Genomic DNA, 24,630 nt, shown 5'->3' with positions numbered 1-24,630 from the left:
TTAGCAGCAGAATGATGGATGCAACCTGAATAGAACTGAAAATATAAATACCACTTACACCAGACCAGAAGGCAGCATGGCACTGAATTGTGCAACCCTGAAATGCTTCTCAGAATGCTACCAAAGTGAGGAATAATACAGAATGCTTATCACCATACTGTTGTTGTCTAACCCTGCTGGAGTATACTCAAAGAAAACAAGAAAAAGAAAGAAATGACACTGAAAAATAATGAGGGGAAGTCAAAATTCATATTATTCCCAAAAGTGATACGGTATACATGAAACACTCTGGAATAGCAACTGAGATACCTATTAAAAACAATATGAAAATTGTTGTAACAGGCCAAAAACCTAATATATATTAGTCAAGTGTATATTATAAGATATAATGACAAAACATCTCATTTGTAATAACGGAAAGAAAATATCTAGGGCACCTGGGTGGCTCAGTGGTTGAGTATCTGCTTTCAGCTCAGGTCATGATCTTGGGGTCTTGAGATCAAATCCTGCATCGGGCTCCCTACATGGAGCCTGCCTCTCCCTCTGCCTGTGTCTCTGCTTCTCTCTCTGTGTCTCTCATGAATAAATAGATTTTTTTTAATCTTTAAAAAAATCAATAAATGACTTTTTAAAATCCCAAATATACCCCTTATGCAAGAAAAAGTCCTCTTAAACTCTATTAAGGGTCATGGAAGTGGACTTTAGTAAATGGAAATGTATAGCTTATTCTCACAGAACAAAACTCAGAAGTGGAAAGATGTCAAGTTTTCACAATAAGCCACAAATTTGGTGTGATTGATTTAAAACACTAACAGAATTTTTTTCATGACTTGACATGCTGAACTTTAAGTGGAAATAAAATAAGCATAGAGGAATATCCGGGAAGGTTCTGAAAAATAGGGAAGATTGGGGGGCCAAGGCAGTTTTTAGCCTCTGAAGACATTGAGAAGTTGTAGGAAGCTGAGCAGTTTGCCAAGAGCAGGAGTAAGCAGTCGCTTCTAAATGAAGGTGCAAATGACCGATAATGACTTCGTGTATCATCCCTCTGGGAAATAGTTCTCAGGAGCTGTGACATCTTCACGGAAGACCAGTGGAACTGACAGTGGGTTCAGTCTCGCTGGAAAGGGACTGCGTTTGGGTTTGGGGATGCTCACATCCTGTAATCCTCCTAGGCCAGGCTCCAGCAGGGCCTCTAACTGCAGCAATTGCCAAATGGCCTGGGAACACAGACCTCTGTCCTTGGGTACTTTCCTAGCATATCTGCTTGGACAGAAAGCTGGCTTTGCTATAGCGATGCCCTGGACTGAGAAGTCTAGAGAAAAAGAATCCACAGAGGCATTTTGGTGGTGGGGAGGGGACTGCCTTTCATCCCTAAATCACCAGGTGCTTTTTTTTTTATTAAAAGAAGTCACAAAAGGAAAGACACTCGACACCAAGCTGCGTGGACTGATGGTCTTTTTAAGAATAAGGAACTACAATCATTGCGTTTTGATCTAAAACAGTCATGTGACATAATTATGCTAAGAATGGCCGCTTTGTGAGTCCTTAGCTCCTAAAATCCTTAGGTAGTAATAATCTCTTCATGTCACTGCTTCTTATCTAAAAATTTAATAGTTACGCCTATTTTTTTTTTAAAAATCAGGCAATGGAAAAAGAGGAAGAGTAAAACATTTATTAAGGACTGGAACCAATCAAAAGAAAAATCACATAATTCAGAGAGTATCTTTCTTCACTGGAACTTCTATTCTTTCCGATGCATTCTGCTGTTAAAGGAGAGAAGCAGAGGGATTAGACTCTGTGGCACACATTCCACATTCTTGCTATGGAGACACAAGACCCAGCACTCCTGGGTGTATTCAAAGGGAATCCAAGATGGTGCTAAAGACTGGAGCAACTCCACAAAGCAGCCAGCGCCTTGGGCAAAGAAAAGAGGTGAAGGATACCTGCAGGGGGAAGGGGAGGTCGCCCCAGAAAGGAAACTCAACTTTTAAAAAAGGAAGAGCCAGAGAGCTCCTGAGGTAAAGCTGTAGCCAGGAGGGAGGGGGCCACCCAAGCCAGAAAAGGGGGAGACAGGCCTCAGCTACAGACATCTGAGGGCATGGGGCTGAAGGTGGGAGCATTCACTAATTCAGTCATTCATACATTCATCTGTCCAATAAACAGGTATGCGTTAAATATTGGGGGGGTACAAAGATAAATAAGGTGTAGCCTCAATCTAAAGAAGGAAGGAAGGGAAGAAATCACCAACCATAGAGAATCCAGAAGGGACTAGGGTACAGTAAGTATAATTCCAGGGATACTTGAGTGCAGGGGTTCCTGGAGGAGACTCATGAGCTAGACCCCGGAGACAAGCTGGGGGCAGAGTGCTGGAGCGCAGCAGCAGGGGCTGGGGATGGAGGGCAGAGCCAGACTGGGGGCTGAGGGAACAACCAGCCCTGCGACTCTTCCACTTGATGTGGAGGCAGAGAGAAGCAGGGGCTGCAGACCCAGACCACACCACTGTACCGAGGGCCCGATTTCTCACGTCCTTCACCATCAGGGAGCTGAGACTCCACCCCACGCCCACCCGTGTTAGCATAACTCTGGGGACACGTGGAGGTGATGCTGAGGGGAACAAGGTGAGACCATCGGGAAGATGGTGACCACGCCAGGCTAGCAGAGGGACAGAGCTGGGACACTCTTCAGAGGAAGACAGCAGAATGCAGTGACTGGGCAGGTGAAGGCAGGGAGGAGACCCGAGAGGACTCTGGTAAGATCTGGGTAACCAGGTGGATGAGTTGGTTACAAGAGGAAGACTAGTCCTGAAGAGAATTCCGGATTGAGCATGTGGCAGCAAACCCAGATGGAGGCATCTGCTGTGCTATTGGTTATGGGGCTAAGGCACAGCAGGGGAGTGCCTGGGCTCACCTGGGAAAGAGGAGATGCAGAGGCAGAGCCAAGGCTGGAGTCCCAGGGACCACAACCATCTGGGGAGCAGGAGGGAGAAGAGAGATCCATGCAGAACAGAGAGAAGGGTTGGCTGAGAGGAGAGCCAGGAGAGGAGCACCAAATGCAGCCACCAAGTTCGGTGGGCAAAGGGAAGGCACCAGGAGGTACCAGGGCAAAGGCTGGGGGTGCCAGGAGACGGATAGAGAGCAGGCCAGAGCCAGTGGAAAGAGGTCCTTGGATGCAGCAGTGCAGACACCGCTTCTTTCAAGCCAGGTGGAAAGGGAACACGACAGTCAAGACGAGGTGAGGATGAAGGAGGAGTGGGGACCATTGCTCAGTTGACCCTCAGTATTTGCAGAAATCTGCCAACTGGCTAACATCCCTTGGTCACCCCCAAACCAATGCTCCTGCTGGTTTTGCATCCATTCTCAGACATGCTCTGGGTGGCAAAAAGCTAGTCCCCCAACGTGCATGGTGCCAGCCAAGGTCAAACAAGGTGACTCTCTGCCTCCTTATTTCAGCTCCTGTCGTAAACAAGTGTCCTTCTTGAAGACCATTTAGGGCCACTGTTTGGGCATTTCTGTGCTTTTTTGTTGGTGATTTTGCTGTTTATAATGGCCCGGAGTGCTGAAGTGCTGTCTCGTGGTAGCTGTGCCTCGTGGAGAATACGTGTGTTCGAGGAGTGTGGTCCGGGCATGGGTTATAGTGCCATTGGCCGTGAGTTCAACATGAATCAATAGTGGATGTTATACATGGTGCCTTTAAACAGAAACACACATAAAACAAGGCCGTGCACTGACCGGTTGACAAAAAGTGACCAGAGGCTCCTGGGAGCCTAACCCTGTACTTCTCACAGAAACAATAGTTCAGTATTTGCTAATTCGGTGCTGGCAGCAACGCTGCAGATCACAACTACCATGATACTGAGGATGGACTGTCCCTGGTGGAGTAATTGTCAGGTGTGCACAGTGAATGAGCGACAGAGTGTAAGTGGACAGAGACCCACACAGCCTGCTTTCCACCTCCAGGGCCTTGGCTGGAGGTGGCAGTTGTGGGAGACCATGATAAGAAGTTGTCATTCATGGGTCTGACACTCATATATGGAAATCTCTTAGCCAGCTCACTTAGGGGCCCAAGTCACAGGGTCACCCCTCCCACCTTGCTGATGATGGGTATATGTTAACCCTTCCAGGCAACTAGTCTTTGCCTTCCAGCTGCTGCCTGCCTAGCTTCACCCAACACATGACAGATGTATCTTAAATAATCCTTGGGCTTTGGGGGGGCCTGGGTGGTTCAGTTGGTTAAGTGTCTGCCTTCAGCTCAGGTCATGGTCTCAGGGTCCTGGGATCGAGTCCTGCGTCGGGCTCTTGCTCAGTGGGCAGTCTGCTTCTCCCTCTGCCTCTGCCCCTCCCCCCTCTCTCAAATAAATAAATAAAATCTTTAAAAAATAATAATAATCCTTGGGCTTTTGCCCTTTCATGCAGTTTCTTAAGCATGGAGATACTGACGTGAGAGAGAGTGTCGCAGGTCAGGGAAGGAGACACACAGACATCAGTAGCTAAGTTCCCAGTCTCAACACCACCTCCAAGAGTAAGAGCCCCTGAGCCCCCTACTTCTCCATCTACTAAGCAGAGGAAATAATGACAGAGCTTTATATGAGTTGCTGCAAGATTTATAAAAGGCAGTGCCCGTAAAGGGCCCAGGCACCCTCCAGAGTTCCGCTCTTCCCTGGTGCAGCACAAAATCATGAGACTGACCCTTCTCAGCAGTCACCTGGCCACGGCAGGCCTCACTAGCAACGGCCTGCTTCGCTGCTCTGGGCCAGAGAGTTTCAGGGGTCCACACGAATCGACACTGCAGCGTAATGGAAAAAGCCTTGCTCACGCCGCTGTGGCTTGGGTGCCCTCCGTGTGGTTTGTGGCCACCCGGTCACTGCACAATTAAAGAGCGTGAACTATTCCAGCCAAAAAGATCAAGCAAGTGTTGGACACTCAGATCCCTAACAGCGTGAGATGTGGGCCCTGATTTTCACGGCCCCTATTTTAATAGAGTAGCAAATGAGGAAGAGTGCCAAAGCTCGTGTTTAAACATTGCCTTTTGCTCTCTATGCCTGTGAATGAAATGATTTTCTGGTCACCTGAAAGAATCCTAGAACAGTGTGCATTAAATCACAAAAACACTCAGCCCCTGTCAGGGAGCCTCTGAGGGTGTCGTGCTCCCTTGAACCAAAGCCTCTGCCTTCAGGGAGCTCCACACCGGAAAAATGTCATTCACAGCTTGAAAGTCATCATTCTGATTTGAGTCATGCATGTGTCCCTTCCTTCCTTCCAACCTGACCGAACCCTTATTATGTTCTAGACAATGTTCTCAACTTTATGGGAGTAAACTAAGAAAATGAATAAGAATGACAAGGCCCTGGACCCCCAAGGTCGAGGACTAGCAGGGACCAAAGTAAGGACAAAAATAATAATAAGACTTTGGAGGACGTGAGACTGGAGTGCTAGCTCAGAGCTCGTGATGGCAGCGCAGGCTCAGAGCCAGGTCCACTGATTCCAGACCCTGTGCTGGCCTTCCCAAGCTCGTTTTGGGAAACTAGGAAATTTGGAGCCCAGTGGGGAAATCTGAAGGTCGGGGGGAGGGAGGTGGCAGGGACAGAACTAGGACTTATGTCAAAGTCAATGTCCAGAGGAGGGTGGCAGTGTTGAGCCTTTCATGGCCGCTGCCTTTAAAGAGACATTTGGTTGGCAATCCATTTTGTTAAAGAAAGCAAATCAAGAATTTATATTGTCATACGTGTATGTGTATACGCCCAATAGAATCGTATTATCAGTAAATGAAATGCAGCCAGTTCATTGAGAATTCTATTTTGCCCCCCCCCCCGAGAATGCTCTGTAAAGCAAAAGGAAATGATTTAAATTTATAAAAAAGGAATACGATGAGTCCATTTCTTCATAATGAGTAGTTTCTAGATCTCCATATGAAGCTGGTGTTTATTTTTAGGAGGCACATAGATTAAAAAGAAAACCTACCATTTGCATCTTTCATCCAATACAGCCTCACTGGTAAATTTTCCTTCTATTTTAGTAAAATGTCAGTTGACTTTTTTCAAATTCCAGTGGTTAAAAATTAATTATACTATGCTTAACTGATTTAAAAAAAATAATAACAGTCTCGGGAACCTAAAGGGAAGGATTCCACCATCCACTCAAAAATACTTGCTGAGTGCGTGCTGTGTGCCAGTCTCTGTATGGGGCACTAGGAGACGGAAGCAGGTGACATGCCCTGTGCCTTGGGTCTAGAGAGTCTGGTGTAGCCCGGTGGGGCAGAGAGAAGATGAACAGGGGGCTCGTCAGGGGGCTCTGTGATGAGGACTATCAGAAAGGGGTCAGAGTAGATGTCCCATAGGAAGTGACACTGCACTGAGGCCTGGCTGGTAGGAGGGATTAGCAGGTGGCTGTTCCATGCAGAAGTCACAGCGGGTTGAGTTGTGAGCATCTCAGTACTGCCGGAGCTCAAGGCTGAAGCCAACTTGGAGAAATGGGCAGGGGCCAGATCCCCAAGGCCTTTGTGGGCCATGCTAAGGAGCTCGGACTTCATCCTGAAGGTGTACAGTGTCATGTAAACTAAAATCTGTGAAGGCTCAAGCTTTGTTATTAACGTGTGTGTGTGTGTGTGTGCGCGTGTGTAAAAATGAATCATGTGCATTGAATCAATGTCTATAATTGCATCTGAAGATTCTTTTTAAGTGTCTCCTTCCTGATGTCCCCTTACTACTTGGGAGTCTTTAAAAAGACTTAGCTACATCTGCTCCAATCCCTAGTATCTGGGAATTTCTATACTTGGTGGTACTCAGTGAGGACTTGGTAAACCAGGGCTCAGTCTTCAGCTCCCCACCACACTGGGAGTAACTAGGCTGCTCTTCCTCTTGGCTTGGTGTCTGCCTTTTGCACACCTCTGCTTTATCCCCAATGAAGCGAGCATTAAGAGACTTATGTGGAAAGATCAGAGACTCCTCTGTGTTTCAAGATAAGTCCAAGGACAGCATGCAAGGTAGACAACATAAGATCAGGACCTGGGGAAAGAATGCATGGACCGGTCAGGGGTGATGGTAATGAAATGATTGGCCAATGCCAGAGAGAAAGCGTGGCCATGGTCAATGAGGCCACATCCTGTGGATGTCAGGAGAAGAGAAAAGGTAAAGAAGAGTCAATGCTGCTCTAAAATTTTGAGCTAGAGAAAATTAGGTGGATGGCAACACCCTCAATTAAGAAAAGGGGTTGAAGAGGGGGCTGGGTGGGTTCCAGGAGGTCATGGGTACCCATAGCAATTGCATCCAGTGGGCCTAGGTCTCCGGACAAAGCATGGTAAGAGATGTGTGCTCAGAAGTAGTTGCAGATCATTGATGAAGTCAGGCAAGTGGGAGAGAGGACAGAGCCGTCTACTGAAGGAGGAGAGCGTGGGCTAAGGACATAGCACAGATGGTCACGGGTATTTAAAGCATTGATCGAGGAAAGGAAGGCAGACCCGATTTTGTGGATCTCAGGGCTGAAAGTCAAGGGTGCAGAAAGAGGACTGTGAATGGGAGGTGAGCAGGGTGGGGCAGCATCCGAAGGCCATGACTGCGTGGAGAGGCTCAGCACACAGGGCAGGAGGAGGGCAGTTGCTGGGATGGGGGTGCAGCAAAGGAGGGCCTGTTCCGTCTGTCTGCTCTTCAACTGGACACTTGATCATGGCAGTGGTGACAAACAGAAAAGCCACAGGAGAAAGCTAGAGGAGCGTGGGATGGGGGAGATGACGGAGGGACGGTGTCTGAGAGGAGACCAGGCGGTGGGAAGGCAAGCGAACACAGGAGCTGAGCGGCAGAGAAAGACATCCGGGGGCACGAGGGCAGCAGTGCCAAGGTGCTCACTCCAAGAAGCTCTGATTTCCAAATACACAATTTTAACTGTGTCCCCTTACCTCAAGGCCGTTACTCAAAGCCACTGTTTATTCCTGAAGTCTGTGCCACCTGTTCGGGTCCCCTCGATTCCCGGGAGGTAAGATCCTTCTCAGGTTCTCTATAGATAGAAGGACATATAGGCTCTATCATTCACACCAAGGTCTGAGACAAGGTGGACCCCACAACTATGAACAGTGGGCAGAGGTGTGATTGGCACCACCAGGCCCACGCTGCTGAGACATCCCCGAGAACACGACAGCTCTGTCTTCCTTACCTGGCTCTCCCTCACTCTCCCTTGCATGGTGTCGCAGCTGAACCCATGCTTATTTCTCTCTACGTGTGATCTGTCCCAGCCACTACTATAAGCCTCAAGAGCAGGGATGGTCACATCCGTCTTTCAGTCCTCCATGAGATCTGCCCAGTGCTTGCCACACACATTTGGTGAAATAAATTAAATTGTGGTCTTCAAAGCAGTCTCTAAGATGGCTGCAGAGCTGCATCCATGATGTTCTCAAGGCCCAAAATGTTTTTAAAATTCAGCTCTGGAATTACCTTCTGAGCCATATAAAAAGGATCCATCACATTAGTTAAAATTTTTTTTAAAGATTTCATTTATTTGTTCATGAGAGACACACAGAAAGAGAGAGAGAGAGAGAGAGGCAGAGACACAGGCAGAAGGAAAAGCAGGCTCCCTGTGGGGAGCCCAATGTGGGACTCGATCCCAGGACCCCGGGATCACACCCTGAGCCAAAGGCAGATGCTCAACCACTGAGCCACCCAGGTGCCCCCAATCACATTAATTTATATCCATAAAATATTTTGGGTCCCAAATGGTATTTTTCCAATGCAGTAGCCAGCCTCCAAGATGGCCTCCTGGTATTCACACTCAGGTATTCCCCTCCCACACTGGGCCAGAGTGGATCTGTCGACTAATAAAATACCTAGAAGTGATTATATACAAATTCCAAAATTAGGTAACAAAAGTCCGTGTCTTCTGTCTTGGGTGCTCTGTGGCTTGCTCATTCTCCCCCTCTGTCTCTGATCATTATCTCCAGGGGAAGCCAGTTGTCATATTTTGAGGACGCTCAGACAACCCTATGGATAGGCCTACAAGGAGTGAAGCCCTCAGTCCAAGAGCCCATGAAGAGCTGAGGCCTGCCAACAAACACATGACTGATCTTGGAAGTGGATCTTTCAGACCCAGACAATCCTTCAAATGAGATCACAGCCCCAGACAACATCTTACCTGCAACCTTGTAAGAGACTCTGAGTCAGAACCACTTGGCTAAGCGGCCTGTGGGTTCCTGACCTTCAGAAACTGTACTGTAACAAACACGTATTGTTTTAAACTGCTAAGTTTTGGGATAATTTGACACACAGCAGTATACAACTAATTCACCCAAGTTGGTTATTAATCTGATTAATCACATTTATTTTGGCTGTTTCCAAAATCAAATCCAAGGACAAGAATTTTCCTCCACTACAGCAATTCAAAAGAATGGGCCATAGATTCTGAAGGCAATGTCAAAAAGGAAGCATTCAAAAAATTATCCTCAGCAATGGTCACACTGTTTGAATGAATATATGTTCTCCCAAAGCAATAACCCAGAGAGTGTCTAAAACCTTTTTGTTTAGAATCAAGCCTCAGGGGATACCCGGGTGGCTCAGTTGGTTAAGTATCCGACTCATGGTTTTGGTTGAGGTCATGATCTCAGGGTAGTGAGATAGAGCCCTGCATCTGGCTCTGGGCTCAGCTCAGAGTCTGCTTAGGAATCTTTTTCTGTCCCTCCCCCTGCTCTCTCTGTCTCTCTCTCTCTCTCTCAAATAAATAAATAAAATCTTTTAAAAAAATAAATTAAAAAATAAAAATAATAAATCAAGCTTCACATGGTAAGCCCCAGCACTTCAAATAAATTGCAGTATGCTTAGTGAGGACCAAACATTGAGCTCAGTGAAATATTAATATCTGTGTTATTCTTTTTAATGAAGAACTCCCAAATAGGGTGAAATTCACAAGTCTTCGGGAAGACAGCACTGGCAAAAACAAAAGCTGGAGAGTCGGACAGGCCTGTATCAAAGTCCTATCTCGGCCAATCACTACCTGGATCCAAGTCCCACGTAGGCAGTATAGCCTTGGACATACTACAGAAACTCACTAAGGCTCAGTCTGCTCATCTGCAAAATGGGAAGGAACATAGTGCTGCCTCACAAGATGGTTGTGAACAGAAAGCTGCGCCAAGCAATTAGCACGAGTAACTGTTTTGCATATGCAGTTAGAATTGTTTGTCTCTTTTCTTGAAGCAGGTCATACAACACCTGGTTCGCAGATCTATCCTGAAGATTAAATGAGAGCAAAACTGGTATGTAAGAGGGAGGAACTGCAAGAACCGTTAATTCATCTGCTGGTCCCAAAGGACCGCTGAGGGTAGGAAGGCAAAGAGGGGTTCGAGAGAGTTTGAGCTTTTTCAGAAAACGCCCCACAACGAGGCAAGAGGAAAAGTCAGGTCTGATATCCTGAGCCAGAGTTGCCATTTTGATTCCTGCTAACTTTTTAATGAGTTGTGATGCCTCAGGTTTACCTTTTTAGTGACTTGCAAAGCAAGCTTATGCAGTACTGTTCTTTTCATTTTCATTTCAAATATTTTGCATTTCAGGGGTTAATCTACTATGAAATGGTTTCAGCCACGTCTGGCTTGATCCGAGAAGCATCTGTTGGTGTCAAATGGAAGAAAGTAGGACCACTTACCAACTGACCGTTCACGGAATTGTTCACTTCTGGGTTTTTCAGAAATGAGACCTGTAATGCAGGAATAGTCATAAGACAAGACCCCTCTCCCCACTTCCAGAATGTTTTGTGAGTTTATTATTGATGCCTCAAATATGCCTCTGAAGCAAGGAAGCAGTGAAAGATCATCAAATAGTTTTGCTGCCATCAGCACCAATAGGAAAAAGCCCCAGAAAAGTAAAAATGGCTCCTAACCCACTGGACCCTATCCCAACCCCACTTCAAATGTAAAGAACAGAGGTTCCTCTGTCCCCCAGCCAAGCCCCTTAAAGGGATGGTCACCTCTCATCACATGGTTGGAGGGTTACAGAATTCAACCTCAATCAATTAGATGAGCTTTAGTCCAGACCGTCCAGCCACACATTATCGCACACTTGGGTCCTGGAAGTTGGGCTGTGCACCCAGGACAAAACAACCCTGTTTGAGTTAGGGGACTCTCTCAACGTGTGGTCCAACATCTGCCCTGTTTATTTCACAGATGGGGCCATTGGATGGACTCATGTATGGAAAATCTCTGGATAGAAAAGAATAGAAAAGGATAGCGAAGAATAGAAAAGGATAGTATCTTTATTGCCTAGTGGTAAGAAAGGAGCAAAAATAAAGAGAATGTTCATTTTCTAGAATTACTATAACTGTTCACAGGTTACGTATCGATGTTTCCAGTTTTAAATGACTCACTAACAGAGCCTCGCTATGAAGCTGTTTCAAGAAAAAGAAAAAAACATTAAAAAGAACAGATCTCAACTCACCAAGTAGGTAGTTGTTTCTCCATTGAGAGGATCCCAATACGTCCCCCAAAAACATCTAAATCAACGTAGGTGTCGGAATGAATCAGCACATGAAAAGAGAGAAGAAAGAGACACTATAAAAAATGCAAATATCATCTGGAGGACTCTGACGCATTACATAATTCATTGTTAATGAAATAAGTACAATTTATTTTATTAAATAACTTTATGTGATGTCAAATGTGTGCCTAAGGAAACATATGGGAAGAGCAACTTACCTGAAATTTAAATTGCCTGAAAAGCTTTCTACTAGACTCAGAATGTGCTCCCAAATACTGGGGACCAGAAAGATGGAACCTTTTAGGCGGACTTGTAAATAGACTGCATTTAGATCAGATGTAGAGGTTTCCTGCCATGAAGTTCTCAGACTGTGTTCAGTTTGGAAAAGGCATCAGAAAGCCACTGAAAGCCCGCAGAACAACCTAAGTCCACACAAAAACTCACACAAGAATATTCACTGCATCATTATTTATAACAGCCAAAAAGTGGAAGTAACCCAAATGTTACAACCAATGAATGGATCGATCAAAAATAGTATATACCTACAAACAATCTAATTCAACACTAAAAAGGAACAAAGTACCAATACATCTTACAACAGGTGTGAACCTCCAAAACATGATTCTTAGGGAGGTAAGTCGGTCACAGAAGGACACATACCGTGTAATTCCATTTATATCGAAACGGCCAGAAGAGGCAAATCCATAGACCCAGAAAGTAGATGAGTGGTTGCTGGGGGCTGGGGGAATGGGGAACACAGAATGACGACTCATGGGGATGAGGTTTCTTTTCAAGGTGATGAAAATGTTCTGGATTTAGAATGTGGTGCTGGTTGTACAACCTTATGACTATACTAAAAACCGCTGATTTGGACACACTGTCAGGGTGAGTTGTGTACTATGTAGATTAAACTCAATAAAGGTGTAATTTTAAGAAGGTGGGGGTTGGGGGGACCCATGACCAAAGAGCCAGGAGTCATGTCAAGAGGTATCTCCAGGGGAGCTAGAGAGGAATGCTCCCTTTTCCGCCTAAGTTTAGAGGACTTGAACCTGGACCACCTTGTGACCTTGCTTCCTGCTACAAGGTGAAAGCTCATCTGCAGTAAGAGAAGGAGAAGATGGGGGCAAGGGAGACAGAAGAGGGTGGGAGGGGAGGGGAAGAGGGAGGGGGGAGAAATTAACATGGCACAGGTGGTGTTGAAATTTCCTAAAATTAACTGGTTCATGAGGCCAACTCTTCCCCGTCCTTTCTGCGAATGTGATCCAGGGACTTATCCCATTTGGGCTTAAGAGACTTGTAGTTGAACTTCTTCTTCTTCTTTTTTTTAATATTTTATGTATTTATCTGACAGAGAGCAGCAGGCAAAGGGAGAGGGAGAAACAGACTCCCCGCTGAGCAGACAGCCCAATGCGGGACTGGATCCCCAGGACCCTGGGATCATGACCAGAGCCGAAGGCAGGCACTCAACCGACTGAGCCACCCAAGCGGCCCAGTAGTTGAATTTCTATCACTGGAAGTGGAACACAGCAAGTGAACCCAATGCCTATCAGCTCCCTTCCCCTGAGCTCAGAATTCCGTGTTAGTGACTCTTCCTCAGTTTTGCCTTTGGACTGTTTCTAGGTCTCTTAGCTGAAGCCTTGGCCAAATCTCATCGCATCTACTCCAAATCAGGGTTTGTCAAAAGTCAAGCTCAGGGACGTCTGGGTGGCTCAGAGGTTAAGCGTCTGCCTTTGGCTCAGGGTGTGATCCTGGAGACCCGGGATGGAGTTCCACATCGGGCTCCCTGCATGGAGCCTGCTTCTCCCTCTGCCTGTGTCTCTGTCTCTCTGTCTCTCTCTCTCTCTCTCATGAATAAATAAATAAAATCTTAAAAAACAAAAAAAAAGGCAAGTTCACTGGTCAACCTATAGGTGTTAGCGTCACGCTCTGGACAGGACAAAACAGGGAAGTGGTTGACCTTGTGCTCCTCTGCAGTCCGGTGCCCTTTATTATCTCCATACTTCACTTTCAAAATTAGCACAAATGATAGAAACTACCTGCAACACAACTATGCATTTGGTTAAAGAGAGAAGAATATTAGCAAATTTAGAAACATGTATTTTCTCAAATTTCCTTGCAGCTTTTATCCTTTTTAAAATCATGTAAAGGGGAAATCCAAACTTCTTACATTTGGTAGTTTCTCAAATCATATCCTTACAAGGTGTTTTCCATTTGATCAAAGTCCTTATTCTTCATATTTTGGATTTTTGGTCTTATCCTCCATGGCTCACACCTTTCTTCACATTATGTTCCTTTCCCTGGAAATTTTGCTATTACCTACATATGTTTTTCAAATGATCTTCCTTTTCATTACTCCAGAATTTTTTTTTCGGTTTTATTTCTTCTATTTCCTACTTCCAACAATGATTTACTTGTTTGATGACTAAATTCATCCTAGTCTATTCTCTTTTATGTTTGTAATATCACTGCTTATTTCACCAAAAATGGTTAACAGCTGTTTTCCACTTTTTTTCTGTTTCATATAAGAAATCTATTTCAGAGTTTCCAGGAATTACTTGAAATCTCCATCTGCTTTCTTCTTCTTCCTTTGAATCACAGAATTCTTTAATTTAAGGAATTCTTTTTTTTAATTGGCTCATAATTCTTTATAATTTCCTAATCTTTGAGGAACATCCACCTGAGAGTTTCTTTTAAAGTATGGTCTGTTTCAAGGGCCAATTTGACTTAGTGTCAGAGTCTTCTTACAAAACTTGGAAAAAAAGTGCATAGTCCTCACTATGCAATGAGAAAGTTGCAACAGATCTGTGGGTTGTGTGATCAGAATCAGCTTCCCAAATAAGAGATGGAAGAGGGGTTAAATGGGGGGGAGGGCAGTTACTGAATTCAGTTCAATGTGTTAAAGGTCATAGAAAGAACTAGAATCCATTTCTCAACACTATGTTAGCATTCCCTCTCACCTGTCCCGCCAGCCTCCTAGAGCCCCCACCTGCTCTTTGCCATCAATAGGCCTATTGACACTGGGGTGAAGCCAGAGATCCTAGACTTGACCCCAGAGGTCCGTCCTGACTTCCTCTCCATATCAACCTTATGCCTCTGTCCCCATTTTGCTCATTGCCGCCATAACGACTTCTATCCATTCCCACCCAACCAGCTTCTCTTGCATTTCAGGGACCTCCCTCCTAATCCCCGAGTGCTTAGGATCACTTTGCCTCCCTTCCCTAAACACCTGTCCTCTTTGTTGATGGAAGTTCTTGATGTGAACGTCAGTTCCCCCAGGGACACTCTCCTGTGCCCGGGCGATATTTTGTCCTCTTGATATGTGCCCCCAAATGCTTATCCTGGAGTCAAGGCTGCCCCTGCTGGATGGATCCCCCACCCCGCCCCACTGGTCTGCAAACTCCATGAGGGCTAGCATTGTTTGTCCCTGTCCCCACTGTCTCCCTGGCTGTTCCCATATAAGTCACAAAATCAATATGAACAAAGAGTTTGTGAAATGCTGTGCTTAGTTCTTGTCATTTCTGGATTAGCAGGGCCACAGGCATGTGAGTGTGTCAGCGTGGAAACACATCTGACTTCTTAGGTGCTTCAGTGGAGTCCAGAAAAGGAGGCCCTTCATATTTGCCCAAACACCCAGGAACTAGATCCTGAAACCATGGCTCCCTGGAAAGCCCAGAATTGGGGCTTCCCTGTGGATTGATCCTCAAAGGTCTCCAGCATGCTCGAGATCAATCGAACATTTCTGTGGAGAAAATCCCAATACCTAGGCTTAGTCATCCTGCACCTGTCAAATTGTTCCCTCTCATGGGCACTCCTAGCCATTAGCTGCTTCACATCCTGATCCTACAATGGATTTCCATGCGAAATATTTAAGCTGCGTGGATGTTCATACTATGGGAACATTAATTTTTATGTATAATTCTTGAAACTGTATGATTCTTTACTCTTAATGTAATTTTCACCTACAGAATGAAATCTTGAAAAACTGAAAAAAATGTGCATAGAGAAAGATCATGGTGGGACAGATCCAGCTGTCCCACGGTAGAAATATTTTAAAACACCAGTCAAGAATGTTATCCCATTTCGAATAAGTAATATAACAATTATATTCATGCCTAGTTGGAGTCAAGAGGTTTGATAGGAGGTTTCCTCATATCATATTCTTGAGCCTCTCTTCCTCCATTCTCTAATATTCATTGAACAAGCATTTCAGTGCAATTGGGGTGGGGTGAGCCATGTCCTGCCATTCACCAAGCATCTCTTGTAGACCAGATCTTCCTTGTCTATCAACATATTCAATTCTCTCAACACTCTGAAGTGGCTTTTACTCCTGGCGTCTCACACACGAAGAGGCATCAGATCGTGGCGTTAAGTGCCCTGACCTAGACTGCAGAGCTGCTAAATGGCTTTGAACTCCAGTCCGACAAAAATGCTTCTCCCCCTTCCCTCCACTAAACCACAGTGCCAGGGATTTGCATACTTAGACCTAAAACTTTTAAGATTTGCTAATTGTTGCTGTAAGTGCTCTGTTTCCAAATCTCTGGGAAACAAGGACAGAGGTGGGAAAAGAGAGAGAGAAAAGAGGTTGGAGAAGTAGGGGAGGCTCCAGCCGAATAAGCAGAGCTGTGCTCGCCCCTGCCTGGAGATGTTCCCGAGACTCTGTCCCAGCGGTCTGCTTGTCACAGACCTACACAGACCCTACCAGGTGCTGTCCCGGAGGACACCAAGCCCCTGGTCCTACCTCTTCGCTGCTGTTAGACTCCGAGCTGGAGGACCATTGGCAGCGAACCCACACGTCTTGCACCTGCTCCGCCACCACCCGCACGGTGCTTCTGCAAACAGCTGCCGGCTGGAAAAGAAAACGGTGAGTTCCCTCCTCAGCAGCTCATGGAAAGCGTTAGGACCTATCTGAGAGATCAAGTGATAGTGTAAGTCCTGGAAGAATGATGCAAACAGGCATTTCATGTTTCCAAAATGAACATTTCTCGAGACCAAAGCTGAAACAAACGAAACATTTAAAAAAGATGTGTTAGGCATTTGGCACATCATGAGTCCCCCAGGAGAGCAACCATTCTCTCCAGGAGCAGGGAGCCAGCGGCCCTGAAGCTTCCCAGTGGAACAAAAGGAAGTGGGGAGAACCCAAAGGACTTTCATCTCCTCTCCTTTGACCTCAGGCTTCCTTAAGAACATTCGCTGTGACCCTTGGGTTTGAGTCCTTCCCAAAACAGTCCCAGAGAAAAGTCTTATGAAACAAGTAGCAAAACAAAGGCTTCCTTTTCCAGAATTTTACACTGTTGGGAAGGGACCCTGGCCTAACGTAACTCAAGTAACAAGCCGATAAAGAACAGAACCCTGAGAACGCATGCAGCTGAACAGAATCATCCTGGAGAGCAAGTGCTGGCTTGGTGCTGGCCTGCTCCGCCCGACTCTTGCCCGTGGGTGTGAACCCAGTGGCGGCCCATGTTCTGGTCACCAGGATACAAGGGTGAACACACCGAGGTCCTGACCCCTTGGAGTCCGAGCCCATCAAGGGGGCGGGGGACAGATATTATACAACAGTCAACTGCAAAATAAGTCAACTACAAAATAATGCAACTCATGCCAGGAACACAGTTGGTGTTGTAGATTCTTTTAAAACATGTCTGGAATTTGCCTTTGGGGGTTGGCCTCTTTGTATTCACCTTGCCTGGAACCATCATTATATTCACTTCAAAGAGCAGAAAACTGAGGTCACAGGGTTTAAATAATTTGCCAGGATCACTCAAGACCCCCCTGGACTCCGTAGCCCAAGACCTCAACCATGGAGCCACACCGCCCCTGCCCAGGGAACACAGTATGGACACAGCTGGTGCCTCCCAGTGTGGCTGGATGCCAGGCAAGGGCCAAGCTCTCCGTATGACTCAGAACAACTCCAGGTCATGGAAGAAGCAAGAATTGAGGCCCTTGTTGTGTTAGTTTCTGCGCTATGGCATTTCCTGCCACGCTTACCGAGTAGTAGCCCCTTTGGAAGTCACAGGTTGCGGGGTCTTCTCCGGAATCTCGCCTGCATGTTGTCTCCCGAATGCCAAACTCCAGGTCCATGTTCACGCTGTCCTGATCCAGAACATACACCTTCACAAAAACAAAGCATCAGTTTGCCCTGGGGAGCCTCTGAAGTCTACAATGCTACGAGGGTTTCTCCCTGAATCCTTCGGGGTGGAAGCTCTAAGTGGCCTCAGCAATCCCCTGTGCCACCCCCTCAGTCCGAGACCAGAGGAAGAGGTGCTATTCCAAAGGCACATGGTACTTCATTTAAAAAATGCAACCAGAACTCAGATGTCTGAGCTGCAAGGTCGACGTCACTCCTGATGACTTACAATAGATCATCATGATTCAGAGATTCCGGTTTTGCAAATCTGCCTATTCATTGAAATTTATTCATAATCCCCCAAATCAACGCTCAGGCTTCCTTTGCAGTCATGCTTACAGTGGTGAAAAACTTGAGTTGCCCCATGCACACATTCCCAGCTGAGACCAGACAGGGCAGCGCTCCGCCGTCCAGCCTCCGCTGTCGTACTGTAGACAAGTGTCATGTTCATGGTTTAGTTTGGACCATGTTTTCCTCATTTTTTTTTCTTGGTGATTTTGCTGTTTAAAATGGCCCCCAGGGCAGCCCGGGTGGCTCAGTGGTTTAGCGCCGCCTTCAGCCCAGGGTGTGATCCTGGAGACCCGGGATCGAGTCCCACGTCGGGCTCCCTGCATGGAGCCTGCTTCTCCCTCTGCCTGGGTCTCTGCCTCTCTCTCCCTCTCTGTGTTTCTCATGAATAAATAAATAAAATCTTTAAAAAATTAAAATAAAATAAAATGGCCTCCAAGTGTAAGTCCTAGAGTGCTGTCCATGCTCCTTAGAACAGAGGGCTCAGATGTGCCACAGGAGCAATAGTTGTATGTACTAATTTAGTGTGCATTCTGACGTTATAGGACATAACCACCACAAATAATGATAATCAACTATGTGTATCTTCAAGGATCATTTTCCTAAAAGAATGCCCCATAATTTCTTAATAATCAATAAGAAATTAACAGAACTACCCAGTCCTGCTTCCTGTTTGATCAGCTGTGATCCATGAATGAGCTCACACAATTGTCTATTCCTTTCCACCAAGGCTGGGATATGAAGGGAAACCCCCAAGCTTCATGATGAATCTGTGATGCTCTAATGACACGCCCACAGTGTGTCCTACCCCCAAGCCAGAGCAGGGAAGATTCCATGCAGCTTAGATTCCTGCTTAGATTACAGACAGCCACACAGTAAACACCTTAGAGAAAACTAAGCAAAGTTGTTCTAGAGGTTATGATGTTTTGGAGGAAGAGACAACATGATAGTGGCTGGGGGGGAGTCAGGAGGAGGAAGTACCTACTGCAGAGAAAGTGCCAGAGAAATCCTCCAGAGGGAGAAATATTTTCCCCTGAGGCTTATAGAATGGGAAAGAGCCCATTATGTGTGGAAAAAGCAGTGCCAATGTCCTGGGGCAGAACAAGTCCAGCTATTGTGTCTCCAGCAAAATGAACAAGAGGGGAACCGGACACCATGAAGTACAAGAGATGGGGTGTGTCAGGTCATTTATGGTCCTGTCACCCATGGAAGTATTTAGATTTCATTCTCATTGCAATGGGAAATTCCCAGAAGGATTTAAGAGCTGAGACATGAATCACCACAGCAGCTGCAGAGACCACACTGGGGCGGGAACAAGAAGGCAGCAGGGAAGCGAGACGGGAGCTGCCTTGGCCCAGTACCCGACCACATTCCCGGCCCCCAAACTCTCCTCCCTTTCAGTTATTGAACCCACCTTGTGACAAAGCTGATGCATTTAACTGACTTCCCAGGGAGGACAGGGTGGAGAGAACCCTGGGAGAGCACAGGCCGCTCACACGTAGGGAAGAAAGGGTACAGGCAAAACACTGTGTTTGGAAATAAGTGGCAAACTCCAAGCCTGGGATGCGGCGGAGTGGGGGGGGCCTTCGTGTCTCCTCCTAACCCTGGGCGAGGCGTGCTTATAGAAGTCGTGTTTCCTGGAAAAAAGTCAGACTAAAAATTCTACCTTGACAATATTTATTACCTCTTTATTCATAATTTTGAAATAGTGGGTAATAAATCTGAGTCTCATTAAAAAAAATAAAATAAAATAAAGCCCTCTTCTGCTGAAGCATGTGGTTGGGGCTCTCCACCCAGGTCCTGCTTAGGCAGTTTCCCTTAAAGCTGTCAGATGAGAGCAAATTAGCAACACAGAAGCTTGGTTAAAAAGAGGAAAATGTGGGATTTTTTTTGAGTACAGATAATTTTATTGAACCATGAGATGAGTTTGCAACATTTTTTTTTTTTTTTTTTTTGTATCTTTAAGCACTTGTAAGCACTCAGTTCAGGAGAAGGAGAAAAGCCTAATGGTTTTGCTTCCTCATCTGAACTCACTTTCAACCAGCCTAACTCCACCCTGTGTTTGAAAAGGTGGGCCAACCTCAATATTCAAGGATAAGGAATCAACTAGAGAAAATCCCAAACCCAGTATTGTTGCTGAAGTCAATTGCCGAATTTTATGAAACTCTGCTCTTGTTTTTCTTTAAAAAAAATATTTTATACCAAAATATGAAAAGGATCCAAAAAGGCCTTCTCTGGGATCCCTGGGTGGCGCAGCGGTTTGGCGCCTGCCTTTGACCCAGGGCGCGATCCTGGAGACCCGGGATCGAATCCCACGTCGGGGTCCCGGGGCATGGAGCCTGCTTCTCCCTCTGCCTATGTCTCTGCCTCTCTTTCTCTCTCTGTGACTATCATAAATAAATAAAACTTAAAAAAAAAAAAAAAAAGGCCTTCTCCCACACACTCACAGTGGGTGTCTCAGAGGAATGGATAATAGATAGTACTTTTGGGGTTTTTTTTTTCTCTTGTTATATATATATATATATATATATATATATATATATATATATAGTTATATTGTTATATTTTCTGACTTTTCATAACAAGAGTATTTTGATGTTTTATTCCAAAAAGAAATACAAATATATAAGCAATAAAAATTTTAAAAACCCCATTGTAATTCCTTTTGGTGATTATTATGGTTCATTTTATGTGTCAAACTTGACCAGGCATGGTGCTGAGATAGTCGGTCAGACCCTCTGGGTATTTCTTAGAAGGTGTTTTTTTGGATAGGACTAACATTTAAATCAGCGGATTTGAGTGAAGCAGATCATCCTCCTTAATGTGGGTGGGCCTCACCCAATCAGTTGAAGGCCTGGAGAGCACAGACTGTCTCTTTCCTGAGAAGGAAGAAATTCCACCAGCAAGCGGCCTTCGGATGTGAAGGGCAACCTCAGCTCTTTTCTGGACCTCCAACCAGCCAGCCCACCCTGCAGATTTTGTATTTACCAGACCTCCACATGGTGTAAGCCGATGCTTTACAATAAATGTCTCTCACTCATTCATTCTCCTTTTCCCCCTCCCCCATCTCCCCTTCTCTCTTTCTCTCTCTCTCTCTCTTTCTCTCTTTCATCACACCCCCCCACACACACACTACTGGTTCTGCTCTGGAGAAGTCTGATGAGCACGGCGATCATTTAGGTTTTTCAAACTAATCCTTACGATTGGACAAAAATTAAAGATCAAGTCCAGCTGGTTAAGAATAATTTAGAAAGCCAGACAGTAAAAAAAAAAAAAAAGCGAAGATGACAGTAAAAATGGGCAGAAGGGGACACACACATACAAAGGATCCCCAACCTTCCGTGGCTTTGCCTCTGGCTGTCCCGGAACCCAGCGGCCCCCACCCTCCCTGCACCCAGGCCAGGCTCACCTGCACCCCCACAGCTGCCTGCTCCCTAAGGTCACTGTCTCGGCTTCCTCCCTAGCACCCCGCTCCCCACGGCAGCTACACAGACCTTGTCCAAATACAAAGATCTCCCTGCACTTTCATGTTTGTTCCATTGTCCTTAACACAGTCCTCAGGATCCTCAGTCATGCCCTGGGCATGTCCACCTCAGGTCCCAACTCAGACCCCACTCTCCGACCTCACTTGGCCCAAACCCGACTCTCTCTCTCAAGGCCTTTGGTCCTTCGGGTCCCCCCGGGGGTCTCCTCACAGCTGGAAGTTCTTGTCATTGACTGAGTCAGGCCGGAATATAGCGGCCTCCCCAGAGGCTTGGGCCTCCACTGACAGTTGCCCCGGCCCAGTCCATCCATCATCCCCTCTCCTGTTCCGTCCTCCCCACAGCACTCCCCACTCTCTGAAACCAACTTCGTTTGTTTGTGTGGTTGTGCACCCCATCCTCCTGTCTTTCCTCCTCTCCCTCTGTCTCTGCCCCCCTTCCTCTCTCCCCAGAAGGACGGACCTCTGTCCTCTTCTCTTCCTCCTCCCAGCACAGGGCCTGTGTCCACCTTTCCTTGCCACACCTGTGTCCTGAGGGAAGAATCTGAGCGAGCCCCGAGGCAGTGTCAGAGCAAGGAAACCATCACTGCTGAAGTCACATGGTCTTGTCCTCTTCTGTCTTTTTTTGAACTTGGGGCGCAAGAGATAAGTCATTTAAAATGCATTGCAAGAGTATTTGATCCAGGGGGGCCTGGGTGGCTCAGCTAGTTAAGCATCTGCCTTCAGCTCATGTCATGACCTTGGGGTCCTGGGTTTGAGCCCCATACCGGGCTCCCTGCTCAGCGGGGAGTCTGCTTCTCCCTCTCCCTCCCACTGCTCATGCTCTCTCCCACTCTCTCTCTCTCAAATAAATAAATAAAATCTTAAAAAAAAAATCCAGATCCATTTGGTAAAACTTAGTGGTTCTTAACCCCAACTGCCTTGGGTAGCTCAGCTGGTTAAGCGTCTGCCTTCAGCTCAAGTCATGAATGACCAGGAGAACACTGAAGAATACAGCCCTGACCCCTGTAGACCGAGACATTAGTAGTCGACCATCCCTCCTGGACATCAGTAGCTCCGGGTCTCAGGGACACTGATGTGCAACAGGTCCAGAGCTGCTGGGCTCCAGGATCAAACTTAGGAATAAAGTAGCAGGGCCTGGCTCTCCTCCCTGAGTCCACTGACCGGATCCCTGAACCTCCTGCATGTGTATGGGCACGACTTATTTCCTTTGGACATATTCCTAGAAGTGAAGCTATGAGATCAAAAATTATAAATATTTGCTATATCTTATTGCTCAACACACTTAGTCATTAGAGCAAAGCAGATTCCCAGCTCGAAGAGCAGCATCCAGGAGGCAGAGGCATCTCCTGCGAGTGAGCTCATGAAGGATCACACGCACACACGTAACAGAGCTGATTGGCAGGTGCACGTGTGTCTGGGCTCAGGTGTCCGATACAAGCTGGTACACAGGCCCGGATGAGCCCTGGGCGGCTGGGCCTGCTGCTAGCCCATCTCCACAGGCCACATTTCCATGACCCGGCCTCACATTCTTGTTCACTTTATTAACCACTAACTTTCTTCTGTCGTGAGTCTTAGCTAGATTACGGGTGGACTTAAAACTGTTCATCTGTGAGCTCAGCAAGAGGATGGTGATCCCCTCCTGCCACAAGCGGATTTCACAAAATGCAAAAGATGGAGGCCAATACAGCCAATAAGCAAAAAGCGGGTTCTTTATTCCGATGTTGTGCTCTTCTGGAAGGAATGTCACTTGGCAGCTGATATACCTCCCGGTGCCCCCCGAATCACGATGTCAGTGCCAAGCGACCCCGCCCTGGCCGAGACAGCCTGCTCCTGGGCTGGACCCCCAGCTAAAACACAGCCCATCATCTTCATGACCTATGGCCCAATTAGAAAAGACAACTGAGGGGTGCTCGGGTGGCTCAGTCAGTTGAGCGTCCGACTCTTGGTTTCAGCTCAGGTCACAATCCCAGGGTTGTGAGATCAAGTCCTGTGTTGGGCTCCACATTCACTGAGGATTTTCTGTCTCCCTCTTCCTCTACCCCTCCTGTAACCCATGGCCTGGCTGTATGGAGCTGCACGGAGCTCTCATGTATGCGACCTGTGACTTTACAGAACTTCTCCCACCTCCCATCTTAGCACCCACTAGCCCAGGGGAATGTCTGTTCCTACTGCTCCCTAGACGGTAGGCCGTGAAGTCACCTGTGGATGGAGGAGGGGAAGGTGACTTGCTGTCCAGCCTTCTCATTTCCTCTGAAGCCGATCTCTGCATTTCTTTCTTCTTCACCAATCACAGACTGAATCATTGGGAAACCAAGAAAATTCATGTTTTCCTCATTTCCCCAAGCTAACGGGAAACAGACCATTACCAAAATTGACAAAGGAAGGTGGGATTTCTTGGGCTTAAAAGCCAGAATTTATTGCCCTAAGTATGAGGAGCAGGGCAGCTGAAATTGAAAAAGCCTCATTTCTAATAAACAAGCTCTTAATAAAACATCTCAAGAAGAACCACAGGGACCTTGGATACAGAAGGAGGACACACCAAGGGCGACATCTGGAAATAGGAAGCCAGGCCAGAGGGGAAAAGCTCCAGAAGAATCCTGCATCCAAAGTGGCTTTGGACAATAAGTGTTATTCAATTCTTCCTCTGTCAGAAAACAGTACAAAAGAGAGGACTAGCTCTTATCTTTTTAAAGTGGAAACATTTTTAAAGTGTACCCAACAGATCAACAAATCAATGAATAACGGAGAGCAGTATACATCGGAATCAAGAAGGTAGAGCATGCACTTACTCTTTTTACTGAGCTTCGGAACGCCCGAAACAGATACGGGCTCAGAGACTGGGAGTTCACTTTTGCCACAGAGGCACTGAGGGCTTCCCGCAGGGAGGACGGGTCATAGTCGTACACGGGAAAACCTGAACACGCAAGCACACAGGGACACAGTGAGACAAGGCCCGCAGGCCAGGACAGCGCCCCAGCATTAGGGGCAGGGGGCCGAGTCCTTGAGTCCCTTACCTGCGCAAGATGGGAAATGCGCTCCAAGAACAAACATGATCAGTATCTTCACCACCATCTTCTCCATTCTGGGAAGAATGATCTCAATTCAGAGGCAGCGAGATGATCTCTATGCTCTTGGGGGTGACAAGTCCTCCTGAAAGCAGCTCCTTCTCAAATGTGACCTGGCTTGCTCTCGCCGACTGGAGCTTAAACAGAAACAATTGATCCCAGAGTCAATATTTACTGCTGGCTCTTCCTGTGGAAAGGTTCCAGTTCGAGGCTACTTTTGAAGTTTTGA

At 46.5% G+C, this 24,630-nt stretch overlaps 1 protein-coding gene across 2 annotated transcripts; it reads right to left on the bottom strand.

Moving 5' to 3' along the window:
* Positions 1 to 1,657: 1,657 nt before the first annotated feature.
* On the bottom strand, positions 1,658 to 24,546 carry SPP2 (secreted phosphoprotein 2). Of its 2 annotated transcripts, none has more exons than XM_025463519.3 (8): positions 24,351 to 24,546; positions 24,126 to 24,250; positions 17,426 to 17,548; positions 16,179 to 16,286; positions 11,402 to 11,456; positions 10,614 to 10,664; positions 7,888 to 7,985; positions 1,658 to 1,763 (listed from the first exon to the last, which is right to left on the bottom strand). In XM_025463519.3, exons 1-7 carry the CDS (start codon positions 24,415 to 24,417, stop codon positions 7,915 to 7,917), a joined length of 600 nt encoding a protein of 199 aa, XP_025319304.3. In that variant the 5' UTR covers positions 24,418 to 24,546; the 3' UTR covers positions 1,658 to 1,763; positions 7,888 to 7,914. The 2 variants fall into 2 exon arrangements, with proteins under 2 accessions (XP_025319304.3, XP_025319305.3); XM_025463520.3 differs by having other exon boundaries at positions 1,658 to 1,760.
* Positions 24,547 to 24,630: the final 84 nt, after the last annotated feature.

This window comes from Canis lupus, chromosome 25 (assembly GCF_003254725.2).
Source record: "Canis lupus dingo isolate Sandy chromosome 25, ASM325472v2, whole genome shotgun sequence".
Lineage (NCBI taxonomy): Eukaryota > Metazoa > Chordata > Mammalia > Carnivora > Canidae > Canis > Canis lupus.
The sequence above is the reverse complement of the archived record's forward strand: the minus strand, read 5'-3'. Positions and strand labels throughout refer to the sequence as shown.